Source organism: Rhinopithecus roxellana, chromosome 18, assembly GCF_007565055.1.
Source record: "Rhinopithecus roxellana isolate Shanxi Qingling chromosome 18, ASM756505v1, whole genome shotgun sequence".
NCBI classification, from domain to species: domain Eukaryota; kingdom Metazoa; phylum Chordata; class Mammalia; order Primates; family Cercopithecidae; genus Rhinopithecus; species Rhinopithecus roxellana.
The window spans coordinates 6,230,570-6,254,036 of record NC_044566.1 but is presented as its reverse complement, the minus strand read 5'-3'; the positions used below and the strand labels follow the sequence as shown (position 1 = coordinate 6,254,036).

Below are 23,467 nucleotides of genomic sequence, written 5' to 3'. Positions count from 1 at the left end.
CAGCCACTCAGCCTCATTTGTCATTCTCAAACACTTCTTCTTGCTTTTAGTGTAGAAGTTTGCATGTATGTAAAGTTCAGACTTTACACACACAAACATGTTGTATTCCACATCTTGTATCTTTCCCTCCATGCTATAAAAGTCATTTGCATTTGCTTCTGCAGCATTCCAAGGTATGAATACACCTTAACTGTCCAGCATGTTACTGAATATTCAGTTGATCAACTTTTTGCTATTAAAAATAATACTGTTTTGAATTATAATAATTAGCATGAATTTTCTAGGATATGTATGTAGAAATGGAATTTTCTGATTGCAAAATTATCCTCCAAAGTGGCTGAACCAATTTACATTCCCATGGAGAACGCTTAATCTTGGCACTCCACATTCTTGCCAATGGTCCATCAGGTTAAAAAATGTTTGCTAGGGCCAGGTGTGGTGGCTCATGCCTGCAATCCCAGTGCTTTGGGAGGCTGAGGCAGGAGGACTGCTTGAGGCCAGGGTTCAAAACCAGCCTGGGTAACATAGCAAGACCCCCATCTCTACAAAAAAACTAAAAACTTAGCCAGGCATGGTGGCACACGCCTGTCATTCCAGCTACTCAGGATGTTGAGGTGGGAGGATCGCTTGAGCCCAGGAGGTCGGGGCTGCAGTGAGCCAAGATCGAGCCACTGCACTCCAGCCTGGGTGACAGCAAGACTTGGTCTAAAACAAAGCTTGGCAGCAAGCTCATGTGGATGGCATCGATCTCAGTCCCATCAGCCTGCATCTCCGAATACTAGGGAGGCTCATATCTTCATGTTTATTCATCATTTAGGTTTCTTCTCCTGTTAAGTTACTTGCTCAGATATTCTGCCTATTTTCCCATTAGGTTACTTTTTGGTTTGGATTTACAGACATTCTTGATTCATTCTGAATATTAATCCTTTGCTCTAAACAAACAATAAATAAATAACTACAGGAAATATCTTCCTCTGGCCTGTGGCTTATTTAAAAAAAAATGCCTTTCAATAAAAGTTACAGTTTTCCCCATAGGGAAGTCAGCATGAAAAAGAAAGTTACAAAGTCAAATGTGTTATATGCATCAGTATTTACTCTTTTGAATTCTGCATTTTATATTTTAAGGAATTCTACTCTGAGGTTATAAGGATATTTTCTATTTCCTTCTCGTAGTTCTAAAGTCAAGCTAATTTTATTTTCTTCCGTTTGGATAGCTAATTCCCACTCCTGGTGAGTCAATCTCCTCAGCTTCTCTGCAGTGTCTGGTCTGTGGGCCCCACTCCTCGGTTCCATTTCAGCCTGCGGTGCTGCTATCCGCTGTGACATCATCAGCTGTGAGAGCTGGTGGGGGACTCCTCACCTCAAATTAACGTTGGCTACTCTTAGCCTTTTGGTCCCTACTGAATTTTAGGATCAGTTTCTTCGGTTTCATGAAAAACCCTGCCGGATTTTTTTTATTGGAACAGCTATGAGTTTATAAATTTGGGAAGAAATGACATCTTTATGAATGGAGTCTTTTTATGAACTCCATGAACTGAATTCACTCCATTTGTGACTTTATCCTCAAAGGTCACAGCTCTCTTTTGAGAAGTTTATTCCCGAAGCTTTTTTTCAAATGACATTTTCTAACTGTGCTGTGGATATATTACACATTTAACAAGTCTAATTGTAAATTTCCTTTCAGTGTCCAAGTCCTTGAGTCTAACTACCTCCCAAACATGCAACCCTCCTATCTTCTTACTATCTAGAGTTTTAGCCTGGCCTTTAAAAAAATACACTCAAATACCTCCTTTTCTAACAGTCATAACTGACTAAATTTATCAACCTCTAGACCTCTCTGTCTCCCTGCTGTTTCCACGTCCAGCTCTGCCTCTGCAGGGCCTGTGTCCGGGCCCTGTGGGGACTGCGCGGTGGGCGGTGCTCTGGGGTTCTTTGCACATCAGAAATGCCTGCATTTCACGCCCTATTCTTGGATGGTACTTTCGCTGGGCACGCATGACTTGTCTCCCCAGGGTGTGGGTTACCTACCCGCTATCTCCCACCATCTGACGTTGCCGAGGAGACATGTCCTATCAGCCCATTTACTTGATGTTCCTTTTTAGACCACCTGTCTTTTCTGCCAAGTGTTCAGACATTCCCTTCTACTTCACGCTCTGCTGCAGTACATGACATGCCGGGTGGACTCCTTTCCCTTTATCCCATCAGTGCTGAAGGTGGGCTCCTGTCTTGAGTTCTGAAAACCTACCAGGTCCTCTTTCCAGTTTCGGCCTCTGGGGCTCCGAGTCTATACATACTGACCCTCTCCATCTACACTCTGGCCCCCTTCCAGTTCTAGCACCTGGGACTCCGAGTCTATATATACTGACCCTCTCCATCTACCCTCCACCCCTCTCCAGTCCTGGCCCCTGGGGCACCGAGTCTATATATACTGACCCTCTCCATCTACACTCTGGCCCCCTTCCAGTCCTAGCACCTGGGGCTCCGAGTCTATATATACTGACCCTCTCCATCTACACTCTGGCCCGCTTCCAGTCCTAGCACCTGGGGCACCGAGTCTATATATACTGATCCTCTCCATCTACACTCTGGCCCCCTTCCAGTCCTAGCACCTGGGGCTCTGAGTCTATATATACTGATCCTCTCCATCTACACTCTGGCCCCCTTCCAGTCCTAGCACCTGGGGCACCGAGTCTATATATACTGACCCTCTCCATCTACACTCTGGCCCGCTTCCAGTCCTAGCACCTGGGGCTCCGAGTCTATATATACTGACCCTCTCCATCTACCCTCCACCCCTCTCCAGTCCTGGCCCCTGGGGCACCGAGTCTATATATACTGACCCTCTCCATCTACACTCTGGCCCGCTTCCAGTCCTAGCACCTGGGGCTCCGAGTCTATATATACTGACCCTCTCCATCTACCCTCCACCCCTCTCCAGTCCTGGCCCCTGGGGCACCGAGTCTATATATACTGACCCTCTCCATCTACACTCTGGCCCCCTTCCAGTCCTAGCACCTGGGGCTCTGAGTCTGTATATACTGACCCTCTCCATCTACACTCTGGCCCCCTTCCAGTCCTAGCACCTGGGGCTCTGAGTCTATATATACTGATCCTCTCCATCTACACTCTTGCCCCCTTCCAGTCCTAGCACCTGGGGCTCCGAGTCTATATATACTGATCCTCTCCATCTACACTCTGGCCCCCTTCCAGTCCTAGCACCTGGGGCACCGAGTCTATATATACTGACCCTCTCCATCTACACTCTGGCCCCCTTCCAGTCCTAGCACCTGGGGCTCTGAGTCTATATATACTGATCCTCTCCATCTACACTCTGGCCCCCTTCCAGTCCTAGCACCTGGGGCTCTGAGTCTATATATACTGACTCTCTCCATCTACTCTCCAACCCTCTCCATGTACATTCCGGCCCCTGGGGCACCGAGTCTGTATATACCGACCCTCTCCATCTACACTCCAACCCTCTCCCACTCCAGTCCTGGCCCCTGGAACTCTGAGTGTATACTGCCCACTTATTTTGAAGTCTTTATTAAGCTTTTCTGTCCATAAGGGCAGTTCACCCGGTGACTGCTGAGTCTGTCAGCTCTTTTCCAGCCACAGATTTCTTCGCAGGTGTGGGTGTTCCCGTGTGCAGGCCACTAAACCAGAAGCTGTTTTCATGCATCGTTCCTGGTCCCCACTTGGTCTTTTTTCATTTTACTCGGCCCCCAACCCTCCACCTCTGTCCAGTCTCACGATGGGGCTGACCCTAGGACCAGCCCACAGGGATGCTGGGACCGGCACGGAGGAGGCCTGTGGCTGACGCTGCCCGTCCAGCGTCTAGCAGGGAGGCTGCGTCCGTGTCCTACTGGTGCCTCAGGCCCAGCAGAAGGCTGCAGATTTTTAAAAAGTTTTCCCTGCTTCCTTTCACAGAGGGATGCTTCCCAACTGTCGGTCCCACAGTGAGGGCACGTGTGGGTTCCACATGCTCCAGCACCCGGCTCAGCGGCCCATGGCCAGCTCTGCTCAGCCTCTCAGCTGCTGGCACAGAGCCTGTTGGTTTACAGGAGAGGTCAGACACACCTCTGTGGTTTTCTCTTTTTGTATTTTCTCTTCTATGCCTGTGTGTTCTGTGCAGGGTGAACGTCATAGTGAAGTGACTGTGGCATTTCAACCCTGTATTTTACTGACTTTTAAAACGTAAGTGCAAAACGGTGACGGCTTACCCAGTGGGTTAGCAGGCTGCCAGAAACAGCAACCTGCCAAGCCTCCTGCAAAGGGACATGGTCCTGCCAAGGCTTCTGAGCAAGTCAGCTTCCACTAACAATCACGACTTAGAGGTGCCAATGTTTCATACACACGATGAAACTAAGGCCAAAGCGAGAGAGTCAGGAACACCTTCAGTTACCGAAGCACCTTGGTTTCACAGGAAGAAAGTGTCAAAAGTGTGTCAGTCCCCAGTGCCTGCTAGAATTAAAGCAGCAAAACATATGCAACTTCCTAAAATCCACCAATTCCACAGGTCATTTTCCAGTGCTGACTGGTTTTTCAAAATCTTGGTCCAAGTTCTCTCTGGCCCTCATTTTTTCTTAATCAAGTGGAGTAGTGGAGGTTGGGAGGACCTGAGTTCACAGGGACATCAGTTCCTTACGGAATATAAGCCCTGACATCCACAATTGTTCGGAAAGTCCTCAGAGGGGAAGTTAAGACTTGCAGTTTTTCCTCACAGGCCCTCAACTGTGAATCCAAAAGTTACCTACACACGAGCATGAGTCAGACACGCACTTGGAACACGCCATCACCTACCTTCTTTGTCAGCCCGAGCGCTGCCCACGAGGAACCTGGACACGAGGGGTGTGCTCGACAAGGACAGACAGGTGGAAATGAAGACGCTCTGCGTGGGTTTGATCCGCAAGAGATGCCCCCACAGCAAGCCAAATGCAATCATTAACAGAGTCATGTAACATGGCCCTTGTAAGGAAATCTTCCACACCTTAAAGAGAACACAGTGATTCACACGCTTTTTAGTGACAACAGGCAATGACCACACCACACAAACTTCACACATTTCTGCACCCAGGAAAGGAGGCAGAGCTGAGCTTTTGTGAGGCAACGCTGGGTCACATATCCAGCGTCACCAGCTGAACACGGTGAATACTCACACAAGGCTTCCTCTGTGCCAGGCACTGCCACAGTGCTGCACACACACAATACACGCACACCCACTCTCTCCCCATGAGTGTAAATAAAACCTAATCCTCAGAACAACTTGAGCTCAAGATGACAATTTCCCCTACTTTTAGATGAAAACACCGAGGCACACACAGGTTAAGTGACTTGCCCAAGGTCACATGGCCAGTGAATGTTGGAGCCAGGAAGTGAACCCAGGCACTGTGGCTCGGCAACCAAAGGGGCTCTATCTGGTGCCTCAGGGTGCACTCGGCACTGTGTTAAATGAGACGGGAAGGGAGAAGAAAGCATGTTTCGATCCTAAAATAATAAAAGCTACCTATTTATAAAAACATAAATATGATACATCAACCAAAGAAATTAACCCGGAACTCCTCCTACCCCACTTGAAGTGCTCATTCATATTGTTTCGTCCTCACTGCATGGTCCCAGTTAAAAGCACCAATTCCCTGATTCCAGGCCTTCTATGGAAAGTGAAAGTTGGGGTGGGGGGTCCTAGAAGGAAGGGATGCAGGGGCTGTGTCGCTAAACACAGGCATCGTGGAGCAGCTGGACACAGGCAGTTCTGGGGGGCCCACCCAAGGAGCCCACCAGCCCCAATGTACACAGGCGGCTCCGGGGGGCGCACCCGCCAAGCCCGCCGGCCCCAATGTATACAGGCGGCTCCGGGGAGTGCACCTGACAAGCCCACCGGCCCCAATGTATACAGGCGGCTCCATGGGGTACACCCGCCAAGCCCGCCGGCCCCAATGTATACAGGCGGCTCCAGGGGGTGCACCTGACAAGCCCGCCGGCCCCAATGTACACAGGCGGCTCCATGGGGTGCACCCGCCAAGCCCGCCGGCCCCAATGTACACAGGCGGCTCCATGGGGTGCACCCGCCAAGCCCGCTGGCCCCAATGTACACAGGCGGCTCCATGGGGTGCACCCGCCAAGCCCGCCGGCCCCAATGTACCTTGGGCGCTTTGGAGCATGTGAGCTTTTCCCTCCCCACCTAGTTCTTTGTGAAAAACAACACCTCTTGCAAAATTACAACTTTTCTTTTTGGGAATCAGGAAAATGAGCAGATACGCCCCAGTCTCCCACAGCTGTGACCCGTTGGCCTGCTTGTCCACCATGGAGCTTCCAGACCCCGGAGGGGAACCATTGTGCCTTGCAACCCCACAAGGCCCCAGGCTCACTTCATCTGAACATTGAGAGGCCACGTGACAGGAGGCCAGCAGATGCCACCAAACAGCTCTGGGCCACGGAGACTCAATAAGTCTCTGCTCTGCTTGGTCCCCTCTCTCCTTCCACAAAGAGGGGAAGGGTCAGTCCCAGAAAGGCTGCTTCTGAATTTCTTTTCTCTACTTCCTATGCTTTGCAATCATGATGGTTATCACAGAGCGCATCTCACACCCGAATATCACAGCTGAGGACCAATGGAAACACCATGCTGTCCACGTGCATCTCACACCCTTCCTCTTCCGAATATCACAGCCGAAGAGCAATGGAAACACCGTGCCGTCCACGCACATTTCACACCCGAATATCACAGCCAAGGAGCAATGGAAACACCGTGCCATCCACACGCATCTCACACCCGAATATCACAGCCGAGGAGCAATGGAAACACCGGGCCATCCATGCGCATCTCACACCCGAATATCACAGCCGAGGAGCAATGGAAACACCGGGCCATCCATGCGCATCTCACACCCGAATATCACAGCCGAGGAGCAATGGAAACACCGTGCCGTCCGTGCGCACCTCACACCCGAATATCACAGCCGAGGAGCAATGGAAACACCGTGCCGTCCGTGCGCACCTCACACCCGAATATCACAGCCGAGGAGCAATGGAAACACCGTGCCGTCCACGTGCATCTCACACCCGAATATCACAGCCGAGGAGCAATGGAAACACCGTGCCGTCCGTGCACACCTCACACCCGAATATCACAGCCGAGGAGCAATGGAAACACCGTGCCGTCCACGTGCATCTCACACCCGAATATCACAGCCGAGGAGCAATGGAAACACCGTGCCATCCACGCACATCTTACACCCTTCCTCTTCCGAATATCACAGCCGAGGAGCAATGGAAACACAGGGCCGTCCATGCTGGCTGCAGCCTGAGGAGGCCACAGGCTCGGGGGTTACTCCTGTGAGCAGTGTTAGCCAGCTCTGATTCAGGGTCTTCCTAACCCTCAAGGGACACACAGAGTTGAGGCCTGATCTGCTGCTAACTCGCTGTGCACCCTGAGTAAGTAGCAATCTCTCTAGCTTTAGTTTCCACATCTATACAGAACAGGCGAGACTCTGTTATCTCTGAGGTCATTACCAAGGTGAACCTTATCTGACCTTATTATCTTATGTTACCCCACATTCCAGCCAGGAGGGCCCTGGGAGCAAGGTGTCAAGACACCACAGTGGGAAACAGCTCCAGGAAAGGCCACAGGGGTGCAGGTGAGAGTAAGAAACTTCCCGTTCAACATGGGACCTGTGCACGCATCAGAAATTCCACCTGCAGGCACACCCAGGTCAGAATCTGTGGGTTAGCAAGCCCCCCAGGTGGCTGCATGCGCACTGGAGGTCAGGAGGCACTGACGGGCGGGCCCCTTGGCACCCCCGGCTTCCACTGCACTAGGACCCCAGCCTCAAATACCGCCCTTCAGCTGTCTTCTTCTTCCTCTTCTAAGACACATTCTCCTGAAATCCCACAACACAAGCCACAGGGTAGAGGCACATCTACGTTACACCCTGCCTCACCCAGCAGCCCCTGAAGGGCCCAGAACGCCGCAGGTGCTCAACAGGTGTTTGCAGTTAGAACAGAGAAGATACAAGACAGAAGTAAATGAAACTCCAACCCCAATGACTCTATGAACGATCTAGAGAGAAGCAGAAACTGACAGATTCTTAAGTGATCAAGTTTAAGGAACAGTTGAAGTCTGGCTAGAAGAGCAAGTGGTGACAAGGGAGAGAACAGAGTGGGCAGCACGACGCGGTTTCGGTGCTTCGGCGTTCTGAGTAGTTTCTAATCATAACTTTAGAAGTCCTAAGAGGGGCCTTCTGGCAAGTATTAACATTTCAAAAACCCAAGGAAATTATTTTCCCACCCACAAGTGCGGTGTGCAAGCTAACCCATGTGGCAGGAGGCCCATCAGTTCAGAAAGTGACTCCGGGTACCTCAGGCTGTTCTAAAGCTCGGCCAGATATTACACCTGAGTAATAAAAAGGGGAAAATAAACACATTGCTTAGTCATGTCTCCGTGAACCAGGAATGCCGTCTCCATGAACCAGGGTGGGGCCAGACTCCGAGGGTTCCTGCTGGGGACAGCAGCACAGGCTCAGCAACAGGTGAAAGGAGGAGTTCAGACCGGGAGACCCTCGTCAGTGCCGAGACACCCACACATCCCAGACACAGAAGGAACCCTACCCAGTGCCACTCAATCAGGGGTCAGCAAGGAGTTTCACAGATGTCTCCTGAGTCCCAATCCAGTGTCCTTCCACGCATCTGACTCTGTCACCACGCAGGGCAGCCAAGCACAACTTACTAACAGAGAACGCCAGGCTCTTGTCGAGCCCCCGAGTCTACACCACCAAGCAGGCACTTCAGAACCAGGTGCAAACCCTCGGAAGCACCATTGAGATGACAGCAGCCCTGATGAAGCACATTCTCACGCTGCTTACAATTATCTTAATGTTACATTATACAATATTATTTTTTATTAACTGGGAATACTGTAGTGGAGAAAAATACAAACTATGAAAACATAGGGCCAGAAGACACCGGAGTCTTCTAGATCCCTCACTGTATAGGAGAGGAAGCACATGTCCAGGCAGTAGGTGCCTTGTTGAGGCTCTGCCGCACAGCCAGAATGTCGCCATCCCACTTCCCCTAGGGTCTGCCCTAAATTGCCCTTTGCTGTAAACATCTCTAAATTACACACACACAGATACACACACACACACACACACACGCCCATGCTGCACCATGAAATGGAGGCCTCATGTTTTTACGGAGACCCGTGGGACACTGGTGAGACAGGGCACTGGACAGCCACACCTCCTTACCCCCCCATAACAGGCTCCTCCACAGGCAGAGCAGCCACGGGGCCCACGCCCCCTCATCCGCCCCCACATAACACTCCCTCCACAGGGTTAATGGCAAGGATGGCACCGCTTTTCCTTAGGACCCAGGAGAGTAGTGACTTCTCTTTCATCACTGAGCTTAGAAATGAACAATTTACAAGAAATATGAAAAGACGCCAAGTACCTGGAGAACACCCTAAAGCTAATTCAGCCCTATGAGGCTGCGTGTCTTCAGGAGTGTTCACAGGAAAGGGAGAGCAATGAGAAGATGGACAAACAGAGCTTTTAGTGGAAAAACAGAAGGGTAAAGAAAACAAAAAGTTCTAGGTAAGAGGATGAACTGAGGAAGCAAATGGGACGAGAGTATAAAGGAAAACATGCCAGTGAGATCAGAGTGAACTTCTGAAAGTCAACACAAGACTTTAAAAGAAAAGTTTATTTTTCCTTATAATGACAAAGTATTGACAGCTTATTACAGAAAATTTGGAAAATATGGAGAAGAAACCAGAAGTCACCATGGTTACCCGGCACATTCATTTCCCACTTTCCCCCATGTACTGGTGCTTCTTCAAATTGCGTGGTCGTATTACGTGCTCCTGTTTTCCCCCAAGTTTAGCATTCTAACCGATATTTTGCTTTGCTGCTGATGCTCTTGTGACTTTGCAGTGACTACCTAACACTCCATCAGCAGTCATGCCACAGTTCAACTGGCCGTTAGACACTCGGGACTGGTTCCGCTGTTTCTTAAAGATTTACAATGAGGAGGTGAAACCTTTTGCGGCTAAAGTTTTAAATAACTTACGTTTGATTCTTTCCTTTGGAGAGAGACCTAGAAGAACTGCTGGGCGCATACGCACATCTTAAAGCTCTTAGGTCAAACTGCTAGACAGCTCTCCAAAAAGAGTGTACAAATCCAAAGAGCTGGAGAAAATCTCCACAATCTATACCTCCGACAAAGGACTAATATCCAGAATCGATAAAGAACTCAAAAAAGTCAGCAAGAAAAAAAGAAACAATCCCATCCAAAAGTGGGCTAAGAACATGAATAGACAATTCTCTAAAGATAGACAAATGGCCGACAGACATAAAAATGCTGAACATCACTAATGACCAGGGAAAGGCAAATCAAAACCACCACGCGACGCCACCTTACTCCTCCAAGAATGGCCGTAGCCAGAAAGCGCAAAGAAGCGATGTTGGCAGGGACGTGGTGAAAGGGGAGCACTTCTGCTCTGCTGGTCGGAACATAAACTAGTACAGCCACCATGGAGGGTCCTCAGAGAACTAAAAGCAGATGTACCATTTGATCCAGCAATCCCACTTCTAGGGGAAAAGAAGTCATTATGTGAAGAAGATACTTGCACACATATGTTTAGAGCAGCACAATTTGCAATTGCAAAAACATGGAACCAGCCCAAATGCCCACCAATAAAAAATGTGGTATTATATATACCATGGAATACTACTCAGCCATAAAAAGGAACAAAATAGGGGTATTTGCAGCAACCTGGATGGACCTGGAGACCATTATTCTAAGTGCAGTAACTCAGGAATGAAAACTCAAACATCCTATGATCTCACTCCTAAGCGGGAGCTAAGCTACGAGGACACAGACGCGTAAGAATGACACACTGGACTTCGGGGGTTGGGGGAAAGGGTGGGGGTGGTGAGGGATAAAAGACTACACACTGGGTGCAGTGTACACTGCTCTGGTGATGGGTGCACCAGAATCTCACAGATCACCACTAAAGAGCTTATTCATGTAATCAAACACCACCTGTTCCCAAAAAACCTATGGAAATAAAAAAAAATTAAAATGAAAAAAAGAAAAAATACAACACGAGAGGGATGAGTGATGAGGCCAACCAGACACTGTAAATTAAGTCATTTTGTTTAAAATGACCAAGTCTTTCGTGGAAAAAAAAACAAAAAAACGAACAGGATGTACAGCTGTGATTCTCATGACTCTGGTTCAAGAATGCCTATTACATCTCATATTCGCTTAAAAATTTTTGCTAAGTTGATATTAGTTTTCCAGCTAGCACCGCAGGCAAAATGGTATCTGATCTTAATTCACAGGGTTGTTTCTGTTACCAACAGTGTTCATTTTCCCTCTCCCCACCCTAGTGTTTCACCAGCTACTTTCCTCTTCTGTGTCTGTCTGTGGAAAAACAGTGTTTTTTAATTAACTCACTTCCAATTTACAAAGTTTCTTCTAGGGTAACACACTGAATATGCAACCTCTATGACATCTGACCCTCTAACAGTCTTGCCACCTTCTGAGAGGGACCCATCTGTTAAAGTTCACACATATTACTTTCCAGATCCTTCCTGAAGTTAGGCATGAGAAGCCTAATTCCAATTCTTCATTGAATTTCTATGCTTTCAAACCTGATGTTATCTTTCTGAATTTGTTTCAAAAATAACATCAAACTGAAATATCATATTCTATTCTAAAAACATTTAATTTGACAGTGAATTCATCAACAAATGTTAAAAGTGTATGAACCAAAACCACATGATGTGAAGCCCCTTAGAGGCAGTAACGGGTTGATGAGGTCCTTACCTTTCTTAGCTTTTCTGGAGAAAATTCTAGGCCAACAAGAAAAAGAGTAAAAAACACCCCAAATTCTCCTAATGTCTCCACTTGCACAATAGACTGAAAAACACACAAAAAAATCAAACCATATAATTTTACAGGTTTAACATATGAAGTATACTTAACTAAACAATCATGTCCTAGTATGCCTGGTGGAAGTATCCAAAACACACACACACACACACACACACACACACACACACACACAGAGACACACACAGTAATCACACAGTATACTTCTTCCATTAACCACTTCTCCCTTTAGGCTAATATATGCTCTGATTTTTATCTTGGTCTATTTATAATTACATTATTTTCCATGGTTTAGCTGATTTATTAAGAATTATAATTTTTACAGCATCCAGTTGTATACATTATTCAGCTATTTCAACTTATTTCTTGGTTTATGAGCACCTTTGCTATTAAGAAAAAGAAGGAAAGAAATTTGTATTTGCTTTTCTTTGCAAAGGGCAGGAAGTGATTTTTCACCTCCGGTGTTTCATACTTGAATCACGTGAAAAAGACGTACTCCAAAAACCAAATTGAAACAGCTGTTCTTCCCAGAGGCCATTCTGCCAAAGCGAGCCCTGTCCTGGGAGCCCCCACACGTGGGCTTGCGGCTCCCCTGCCAGCCAACTGCTCCCCAGGCCCAGGGTGCTGGGTGCGCTCCTCTTCACTAGCCGGGGCTGGAGCTCCTCAGACCTCTCCTGCCACCCTGCAGTCTGGAGAAAGCCCTGGGGCTCCTGGGCCTCGTCCCAGGCTCCACCAGCAGCAGAGGGAAAAAGGCTTGGAGGGAGCAGGCTGCACTCCTCCCCGTCCCACCCCTTGACACGCCTCCCTACGGTGGGACTCAAAGGCACCCACTTGGGCACCCGCTCTCCACGCTGCTTGCACTGTGAGTGTTGCGGGGGAGAGAGCTGGAAGCTCAGGAACCTTTCCTCCCTGTCAGAAGTGCCATCAGCGTGACGGGGCCTAGCAAATAGCCCCACTGCCCGCTGCCTCGACTGGGGCTCATCGACTTTCCCATGTGTTGTGAGTGAGATGCTTAAAGATAGTTAAAGGGCCGGGCATGGTCAATGGGCTCACACCTGTAATCTCAGCACCTTGGGAGGCCGAGGCGGGCAGATTATGAGGTCAGGAGTTCAAGACTGACATAGTGAAACCCCGTCTCTACTAAAAATACAAAAAGTTAGCCAGGTGTGGTGGTGTGCACCTGCAATCCCAGCTACTCAGGAGACTGAGGCAGGAGAATCACATGAACCCGGGAGGTAGAGGTTGCAGTGAGCCAAGATTGTATCACTGCACTCCAGCCCGGGTGACAGTGCGAGACTCTGTCTCAAAAAAAAAATAAAAAAAAAAAATACAGTGAATGCAGCACTTTGGCTGTATTCGGCACATGAAGGGCGGTCTGAACCACCTGGCCCAGCATGTTACTGGAAATGGACTCCTTAAAACTAACAGAAACGAGCAGGGGCGTTGTCTCCAGTCACACCGCCCCTTCAGTAACAGGCACAGTGACTTCCTGAGGGTTCGGAGACTTCCCATGACACCTGAAAGGACATCTTCTTTGAAATGGTTTATACGAAGCTGGTATCTTCATTAATCACATTCAACACTTTTTAGTCTTCAAGAATTCTTTTTATGTTCTGTTACAGATACCAAAACAACTAAATTTTGTTCTTACCTTAATACTATTCAGTCCTGAAGGTCCTAGAAGTACACCACAAATAATATAACCAAACATTGTAGGCAATCCTATGGCTGTACATAGCCAGCCACAAGGCAAGGACAGCATTCCTATGGTAACAATGTCCTGAAGAAGAATCAAATCAATAAGAAACGCAAGTGTAAGATAACATGATAAGAAGAGGGCGGGCTGGCTGAGACGCAGAACAGGACGTAGTTCCCTGATTTCATCTGATGGGAATGAAGGGCTAAGACAAAACCACCGATTTTCCTCATGCTGAGGGTTCCAGAGAAGCTGAAAACATGAAGAGTGTATTCTGGGAATAGATGGAGTGAGTTTTTCATGGCCTAAAGATTACAGTCACCCCTTATTATTCTTGGGACAGTGGTTCCAGGATCCTCCCCAGTCCCCGTACCAGGATCCTCAGATGCTCAAGTCTCTGATTCCAAATGGGATGGTATGTGCATGTAACCCAGCACATCCTCCTGTATACTTTAAAGCACCTCTAGATTTCTCATGATGCCTACACAAGGGAAACTGGTGTCATATTTTGTTTGTATTTTTTATTGTATTGTTATTCTTCGGTCTTTTTTCTGAATATTTTCATCCACGGTTGGTTGAACTGAGGATGCAGAGCACGTGGACACAGAGGGCTGACTGTCCAGCAAACTTTTTGTTTTGCTTAAGCCCCTTAAGAGTGTTCTAAGAATTCTGAGTCCTAGAATTCCACTGAGTTTTCTAATTTGGGAAACTCTCAGTGCTGGTGTCCAAATCATAATTCACATGGCTTCGCCATGACGGGTGCAGGCAGGATCTTTAGTTGGTGCTGGCACTGCTGCGCCTGCAGCCCTGAAGGTCAGTAAGGAGCAGGATACTTACAGTCTCAAAACCTCTCCCTAGAAATTGCCTATTCATTACAAAGGGAGAAATAATAGCCTTACAGAGATCTCCGCCCCTTCTTGGAGGGCCCTGACGGCATCACTCGGCAGCCCCACTCCTCGCGGGACCCACTCCATCGTGACCACATCTCTCTCTGGCTGGTCCTCTTCCTCTCACCTGAAACAGCACCATCTTTGAGCTCAGATTCTCTGGCTTGGTTTCTGCTCCTGTACAAACCTCCAGTCTCTGCTGGAGACCTGACCGTGTACCAGGTCTTGCCAAGCTTCCCTGAGGGGCTGCACCTGTCACGGCCAAGTCACTGCCTCCTGAGTGACCACCCGAACCACAATGCTCTCAGCTTCAAGTACTTCCCTGCATAGCCTTTGTCTAGACCGAGTTCCTGGGAGGAAACAGGTCTGAATCCAGTTCCATCTGGAAGGCCAGGCACTGCTGAATGGGTTCTCATGCTCTGCACCCCAGGGTTACATGAAGCCACATACGACTCCTTAGCCAAGACCTCTCTGCCTTTTAAGGATTTTTAATTTTAGTGAAAACGGTTTTTAGATGACTAAAGTTTTAATCCCATTACAGTAACTCCTAATTTCAAAGTCTTCCAAATTCTCCAAGACAAAATTAACTTTCATTTTAAATATTAAAGTATCTTATTCCTTTAGAAAAAAAAATTAGAAATTAAGGGAAGATGCCTCAAATCACAGAAAACGTAGGGAATTCTAGTAAAATCTGTTAGACGGAAGGCTGTGCACCCCAGTATCATGTTCGGAGGATAAAGCTTGGTCATACTGACACCATGAACCAGGAAGTAGGGGAAAGGTGGGCATCCCGCCATGACTCACTACCTTTATAAAGTGGTGATCCGCACGTGGGATGGTTGAGTCTCTGGGCTTGGTCAAAATATACTGGTTGTTCTGGGAGTCAATCAGCATGCTAAGGCCCAAGTCATCCTCCACTTCTCGTTTTGTTATATTTTGCTTAGAATTGGCCTCTTCTTCCTCCACCCTCAGAACTGCCTCAAAATTGACCCCCTTGACCTGCAAGAATAATAATATTATGCAATTAAAATCCATTAAATGCTTTCAATTTTTAGAGAATGAATGCTAAACAGAAGAATGTTAAAAATGTATCAATCAATGTTCATCAGCAGTGAATTATGACTTTTCAATTAAAGAAGTAATTTAAGAATGGATAGGTTTAGGATTTCTGCTACTTTCCAAGATCTAGTTTACCATTCTTTCAAGAAATTCATAGCCCTTAAAATACTTATGAGATCTCCTCTAACTCCATAATTAGTAGATTTTTAAAACATCTTGTTTCTTCTACTCTATTTTTATTCTCTCCGGTTTCTACTCTAATCTTTTTCTGATTTGTTTTTATTACCCAACCCTTTCATGAGTCCTCATCAAGACCCACAGTCAATTTTCACCATCAGTCCCACTTTTTTTCTTAGAATCTTAAACATGCTACAACAAAAGAGCAGCCTGAATTACTGCTTCAGAGATGAGGATCATTTTCTGTAAGAAGTTTACTGTTCCCCTGTTACAGGTGTTCAAACCAGAGCAACTCCATCTTGAACATGAGCAGGGCGAAATGAGGATGAAACCTACTGGGCTGCATTTCAGGGACAGGCATTCTTAGTCACAGGATGAGACAGGAGGTTGGCAAGATTGGTATCACAAGATACAGGCCACAAAGACTCTGCTGACAAAACAGGATGCAGTAAAGAAGCCGACCAAAACCCACCAAAACCAAGAAGGCAAAGAAAGTGACCTCTGGCTGTCCTCATTGCTCACTGTACATAATTAGAATCCATTAGCATGTGAAATGACACTCCCACCAGCGCCACAACAGCTTCCAAATGCCATGGCAACATCTGGAAGTTACCCTATGTGGTCTAAAACAGGAGGAACCCTCCATTCTAGGAAATGCCACCCCTTTCCCAGAAAATTCATGAATAACCAACCCCTTGCTTAGCATGTAATCAATAAATAATCATAAAAACAGCCCTCAGGGCTGCTCTGCCTATGGAGTTGCCTTTTATTTTGTTTCTTTACTCTCTTAATAAACTTGCTTTCACTTTACTCTATGGACTCGCCCTGATCCAAGAACTCTCTCTTGGGGTCTGGATTGGGACCCGTTTCTGGTAACGTCCCAGTAGATCAGCATTAAAACCCAACTGTCCAGGCTGTCCTGAGACCAGAGTCCCAATGTCCCAATCCATCTGGCCTCTGGAAAATGCAGACAAGCTGCTGAGGAGGGGAACTGACTGTCAGTGTTAAAGTAAAGGATAATTAGCTGACTTCTACAAGACCAAATTATTTTCTCTATGACAGAGAAGCGTCTTAGTTTGTCTTCATTTTCAATCTACACTAAAAACATACATGTGAACAATTTCAACAACACGTCTTCCCATCAGCGAGTGGCTCAGGGGTGAAGCAGCAGCTGTTCTGGAACGCTTACTGATTTGTTGTCGTCAAAAGCATGTTCCTCTATCTCTTCCTCCAGACGATCTGCTGCCTTTCTTACATCTTCAAGAATCTCGTCGAGCATGGATAAACTTTGGTTTTGATGTTGCATATTTTTAAGGGCTTCAACTTGATGTTTTTCTGCTGCCAGAAGTTCCATATATTCTGTTTCTTCCTATTCATTTGCAAGAAAAGAAGAGTGAGATATATTAAGAAATAAGCTATGACATGACTTTCTTAATCAGTCCTCCTGCTTTCTTTGTCAAATGTCCCTGTTCATATGTCAATAACTTAACTCTGGTCAGCTAGGGAAGTCACGTGTCCTAGTTATTCAAACATAACTGAGCTTAGCCAAATGTTTAGGGAAAGTTTTTTGTGTATGTACATGAATATATGTAAGAAACATTTGTTACACAAAAGTAAATGTAGTATCTGTAGGTCATCCATCCACACAAAACTCATTCACTCAACAGTGACTGTGCTCTAGGCCTATCGTATGTGAGTGCAGCAGTACTTTGAAACCAGATGTGAGACCTGAATGTGGAACTACCACCTAAATTCAACGCACAAATTCAAGTTACAAGGGAAAACTGTTCCAAAACACATGTAGAAACCAACAGCATTAATCATTTGAAGAACTGATGGGTGATGCTGGCAATAGAATTTAGTAATGTATTTTACACAACTATATTTTATCAATAATCTTACTTTTAAACATTTATTCTTAGCTAAAGGGGTGGGACATAGGCCAGAGCAGAGAGGACCAGAGTCTAGAAGAACATCATTGCCTCAATTACTAAGTAGTCACGAGACATCATCTGATGGCACTGACAAAGAGCTGAAGGTCTCACACAGCTGCAGGTCTCACACAGCTGAGGTCTCACACAGCTGCAGGTCTCACACAGCTGAGGTCTCACACAGCTGCAGGTCTCACACACAGCTGAGGTCACACACAGCTGAGGTCTCACACAGCTGAAGTCTCACACAGCTGCAGGTCTCACACACAGCTGCAGGTCTCACACAGTTGACGTCTCACACAGCTGAGGTCTCATACAGCAGGTCTCACGCATAGCTGCGAGTGTCCCACAGCTGCAAGTGTAACACACAGCTGCAGGTCTTGGACAGCTGAGGTCTCACACAGGTGCAGGTCTCATACAGCTGCAGGTCTCGCACACAGCTGCAGGTCTCCCACACAGCTGCAGGTCTCGCACACAGCTGGTCTCACACAGCTGGTCTCGCACACAGCTGGTCCCACACAGCTGCAGGTCTCCCACACAGCTGCAGGTCTCGCACACAGCTGGTCTCACACAGCTGGTCTCGCACACAGCTGGTCCCACACAGCTGCAGGTCTCACACACAGCTGCAGGTCTCGCACACAGCTGGTCCCACACAGCTGCAGGTCTCACACACAGCTGCAGGTCTCGCACACAGCTGGTCTCACACAGCTGCAGGTCTCACACAGCTGGTCTCACTCAGCTGCAGGTCTCACACACAGCTGCAGGTCTCGCACACAGCTGCAGGTCTCGCACACAGCTGGTCCCATACAGCTGCAGGTCTCACACAGCTGGTCTCACTCAGCTGCAGGTCTCACACACAGCTGCAGGTCACACACAGCTGGTCCCACACAGCTGCAGGTTTGATGCACAGCTGCAGGTCTAGCAGACCTGACACACAGCTATAGGTGTAGCACACAGCCGGGGGCCTATCACAGAGCTGCAGGTTTGACTGACACACAACTGTAGACCTGACACGTAGCTGCAGGTCTATCACACAGCTACAGATAGAGCACGTGACTGGAGGGCTAGTATAGCTGGTTTACCAGCACCTGGAGAATCTCGGCACAGGAAATAATAACTAGCATATGTTAAAATACTGTTGATATGTTATAAACTGTGCATATTGGAAGCCAATGTTACTCAAACTCATATTTTTTCTCTATAATAAAACTACCACACATCTGGACCCTACCAATGTATCTTCACGTCTCCACTGTACACAGGCTCACAGCAGCTCATGCACATATCACACAGGGAAGACGAATGAATCAGTATTATTGAAAACCTTAATTTATCCATTTGCCTGATGATATTTCTCTCCTCCAAAATACATTTTGGTAAAAAAAAGTTTAATGTCTGTATTTTCTCTCATGTTGATGCTGTGTAATAATGCCACAGGTTTTTCTACGAAGATGACACAATACTTTACACATTGAAAGGCCCTGGCATGATGCTTGCCATGGAAGAGGTACTCAAGAAATGATGGCTTTAAAAAATGTAAACAGGTAATACAACATCTGATGCAGTAAGTTCAGAAACTTCTCATCATTTTAAAAGCATCCTTGGTCAAAGTCCTTAATTTAAATGCATACATTAGTTTAAAACTAATTTTAATATTTTTATCTTCGATATATGACACTGAAGAAAAGCCAGACTTCACACTAAAAGGAACTCCTGTCAGAAACTCAGCTAAATGCTGATCTCAGTTATACCGATTTCTGCATCAGTTTACTAGTACAACTTGAGGAACTTTTTGAATTACCAGGGGATTTCTCCATAGAGAAAAGTTGAGTGGCTCCTTCTAGAAGTAAGAACTACAGTATTATGCAAAAGGAAAAGATTCTCCCTCACATGAGAGATTTTTCTAGATGTGAATGCCTATGAAAGACAACACCTGAGAGACATCAGCCGCATTCACACCTTCCCTTCCTGTCTGCTCCCACAGCTCCAGGTGGGTTCTCTCTAGGATGCCGATGTGGGCACGTACTCACCCTCTCTCTTCACCTCTCTCTCTCTCTCTCCCTCCTTCCATCCCTCCCTCTCCCTCTCTAGGACTGACCTTTATTGCAGCCTCTCTCAGGGCCTCCAGGCGCTGCCGGCTGCTCTCCTTCATGTTCACGACATCTTTGTAATCCCCCTGCAGGGCTCTCTGCAGTCCATAGATGGCTTGGAAAACGGAATTTTCACTTTCATTCAACTCTTTCTGGAAAATTTCAAATGTGTGCACCTGAAACAGTTTCTCTTCATCCGACAGGTCCATGTCTTTCTCCACTGCTCCAATTGCATTTTTCAGTTTGTTCAGAACTGCATTCTTCTGGCGGAGAAGCCCTGAGAGCTTCCTGCAGCTGTCCCGGACCCACTGGCGGCTCTGAGTAGCGGTCGCCCCTCGCCCGCGGTGCAGTTTGATCACACGCTGCGCCACCTCCTCGTGCTCCACAGGCTGCACCGCCCAGGGAAGAATGGGAAACAGCACCCAGAAGAAGCTTCTTCCCAACACCTTCATGATCCGGGTTCGGAGGGCAGGGTACGGCAATCCACAGGTCTCTGCCCCGCTGAGCTTGCATTTCAGATACACATTTCAGCTGAAAAAGAGTTATTGTCACATATAAACAATGATTCGTTACTATTGATCAAAGTATTAAATAATCAGATCTGGAAAACTGACACCTTTCTGAAGAAAATACCATTTTTCCTAGATAAATATCAACATCTAAACTATTTATCGCATTGAGATTAAAATCAAATACTGAATGCTGATGCACCTTGTATGGTGCCTTGTGAAGGGCTGAGATGATTAAAGGTCAGTTACATCTTTTTTTTTTTTTTTTTGAGACGGAGTCTCGCTCTGCCACCCAGGCTGGAGTGCAGTGGTGCAATCTCAGCTCACTGCAAGCTCCGCCTCCCGGGTTCACGCCATTCTCCTGCCTCAGCCTGCCGAGTAGCTGGGACTACAGGCACCCGCCACCTCGCCCGGCTAGTTTTTCTTTTTTTTTTTCTCTTGTATTTTTTAGTAGAGACGAGGTTTCACCGGGTTAGCCAGGATGGTCTCGATCTCCTGACCTCGTGATCCACCCGTCTCGGCCTCCCAAAGTGCTGGGATTACAGGCTTGAGCCACCGTGCCCGGCCAGTCAGTTACATCTTTACAGAAAGGATTAAAGGTAATTTTTTTTTTTTTTTTTTTTGGGAACACAGCCTCGTATCTCTACAAACTCTACCAAGTCCAAAAGACAGAAAACAAGTCTATTTAGGAGAGTCCATGTTGGCCAGCCATGGTGGCTCATGCCTGTAATCCCAGCACTTTGGGAAGCCAAGGCAGGCAAATCACCTGAGGTCAGGAGTTTGAGACCAGCCTGGTTAACATGGTTAAATTCCGTTTCTACTAAAAATACGGGCCTGGTGGCACATGCCTGTAATCCCAGCTACTCAGGAGGCTGAGGTAAGAGAATCGCTAGAACCCGGGAGGCAGAGGTTGCAGTAAGCCCAGATCACGCCATTGTACTCCAGCTTGGGTAACAAGAGCAAAACTCCAGCTCAAAAAAAAAAAAAAAAGAGAGAGAGCATGTTATCAATACCATCAACTTCCCCTCACAGGTCAGTGGGCTGCCTGGGGACATCACGCTCAACATCACTCCAGAAACGAAATCTTCTGAGCTACTGTTAGCTCTGTGGGCTTCCTAAAATCATTTGAAATTTTGCCACATTTCTAAAGTCAGTCTACAGTCAAGTGCTACCAAGATGTCAAGAATTAAATAAATAAATAAATATATGTATGTCACAAAACCTAGATCTCTAGAACTTTCTGTTATCATCCCAATTCAGTCTCCTTCGCTTTCTTTCTTTAGGAAGACCTAAAACAATACATATTAATTCATTCTGGCAAGGAATAGCACAGACAGAAACCTGCTTTCTGAACACTACTGCTTGGGGAATGAGGACGGTTTCAGTGTGGCTGTAGCTGTGGCATCCGGGTGGTGATGAGCAGGGGCAGGGCAGGGCACCCAGACAGGCGCACTGTTTAGAAAGCAGGTGGAGACAGCAGCCAGCAAGGGTCACTAAGGCAGAACGAGCTTAGAGGCGGGAAACTGAGACTGTGGAAGGAAGGAGTGATAAATGTAGAGTCAGTGGAATTTGGCCTCTAGGAGCTCCCCAGTCACAAGTAGCCAGAAAGGCAATAAAACCAACACCTACCACTTACGCAGATTTACGGTTTAAAACAAACAACAACAAAATATTAACCTAACCATTCTTCATAGCAGCATCCAATGGACTGTTAGTCAGGAACTCCTACTCAACCATCACATATTTCAAAGATTCCCCGACCTGGAAACCGGGTTACAAAAAGGTGTATCTATATATCTATACTTTCCACTGCTAACCCAAATTCTAATTGGTTTAATCCAGTTTCCCGGGCAAGGCACGTTAGCTGCAGTAAAAGTAAGGACGAGGCATTTCCAGAGGCAGCATTCTGCCCAAACCACGAAATGGCAGAAAGAAACAAACCTTATGCAAAACAAACAGGAGAACTCAAAAAGCCTGGAGGCCAGACCACTCAGTGAGGGCTCCGACTGTCTGCACTTCAGCAGGACTGTGTTAGACAACAGGCGTCACTGATCAGAATCACAAGCAAAAGTCACCAAGAAAAGGCTATATTCTGGTTAGAAAGTGTTCAATTTTAAAACATTCTTGGAGACTGACTCCCAAAAGGTGAAGAATGCTCCACGGAGAATTCACTTACCTAGAACAGGTAACTTCCTAACACGGTAGAATAAATGATAATGTGCTGTTCCAATCACTCAATTTTATGTTAGTTTCAATATAACTTTAAGTACACGTGTACAACTTAAGCACACATTTACCACCTTAAAAACAAACAATGAGGCAATCATTTATAGTCATGCCTAGCCATATAGCTGAGCTGTTATTTTAATGACTCACTCAATTTATGCTTCTCTCGGTTGGTCCAAGGGAGCTAAAGAAATCAACAGCTACTTCAGAAGTGCACTTTTAGTATTTTCCAGAACCAAGACAGAAATTTGAGATGCTTAGCTCATACTTCCCAGTTCCCCCAAAAAATCCCAAAAAGTGATTCTTTGACGGATTTTATGCTTCAGAAAAATAAGTTTCCACACAGCTCATGTGTGAATGACACTTCTATGTTCATTTCTGGTTCCTTCCTCAATCAGGTTCCTAAAATCAGTTGTCCCTCTAAGGGAAGTATTAATTTTTATGAGAAAGCTTTGAGGATTTTAGTTGTAGTTATATTAAAATTTCCCACTGAAACTTACTCATAACATGAAACAAATTATTTATGGACCCTTAAAATACAAATCACCCTTTATTCAAACTCATTTCATTTTACCTTCAAACTTGCCTCCAAAATCCTATGGACTACTAAATTGTAGCATGTTTTTTGAGTAAATTAGTAAACATCTTTAGCTGTTCTAATTCTTCAAAAGACACTTTGGATTCCTGTAAATGTGTTTGTTGTTGTTGTCTGAAACGGAGTCTTGCTCTTGCCACTACGGCTCGAGTGCAGTGTCGTGATCTCGGCTCACTGCAACCTTTGCCTCCCGGGTTCAAGCGATTCTCCTGCCTCAGCCTCCCGAGTAGCTAGAATTACAGGTGCCCGCCACCACATCCAGCTAATTTTTGTATTTTTAATAGAGACGGTGTTTCGCCATGTTGGCCAGGCTGGTCTCAAACTCCTGACCTCAGGTGATCCACCCGCCTAAGCCTCCCAAAGTGCTGGGTTTACTTTTTTAATAAAGAATTCTTAGAATTTCTGTAT

At 46.6% G+C, this 23,467-nt stretch overlaps 1 protein-coding gene across 2 annotated transcripts in view; it reads right to left on the bottom strand.

Annotated features, from left to right (window-relative positions):
- Positions 1-23,467, bottom strand: part of TMCO3 (transmembrane and coiled-coil domains 3) — a 59,785-nt gene that overhangs the window by 34,754 nt on the left and 1,564 nt on the right. For both annotated transcript variants that reach the window (XM_030921852.1, XM_030921853.1), the window contains exons 2-7: positions 19,738-20,260; positions 16,898-17,077; positions 15,280-15,471; positions 13,541-13,669; positions 11,824-11,916; positions 4,801-4,987 (exon numbers count right to left, since the gene is read on the bottom strand). In XM_030921852.1, the coding sequence (XP_030777712.1) occupies positions 4,801-4,987; positions 11,824-11,916; positions 13,541-13,669; positions 15,280-15,471; positions 16,898-17,077; positions 19,738-20,181 (1,225 nt within the window). In that variant the 5' untranslated portion in view covers positions 20,182-20,260. The remainder of the gene's footprint in view (positions 1-4,800; positions 4,988-11,823; positions 11,917-13,540; positions 13,670-15,279; positions 15,472-16,897; positions 17,078-19,737; positions 20,261-23,467) is intronic.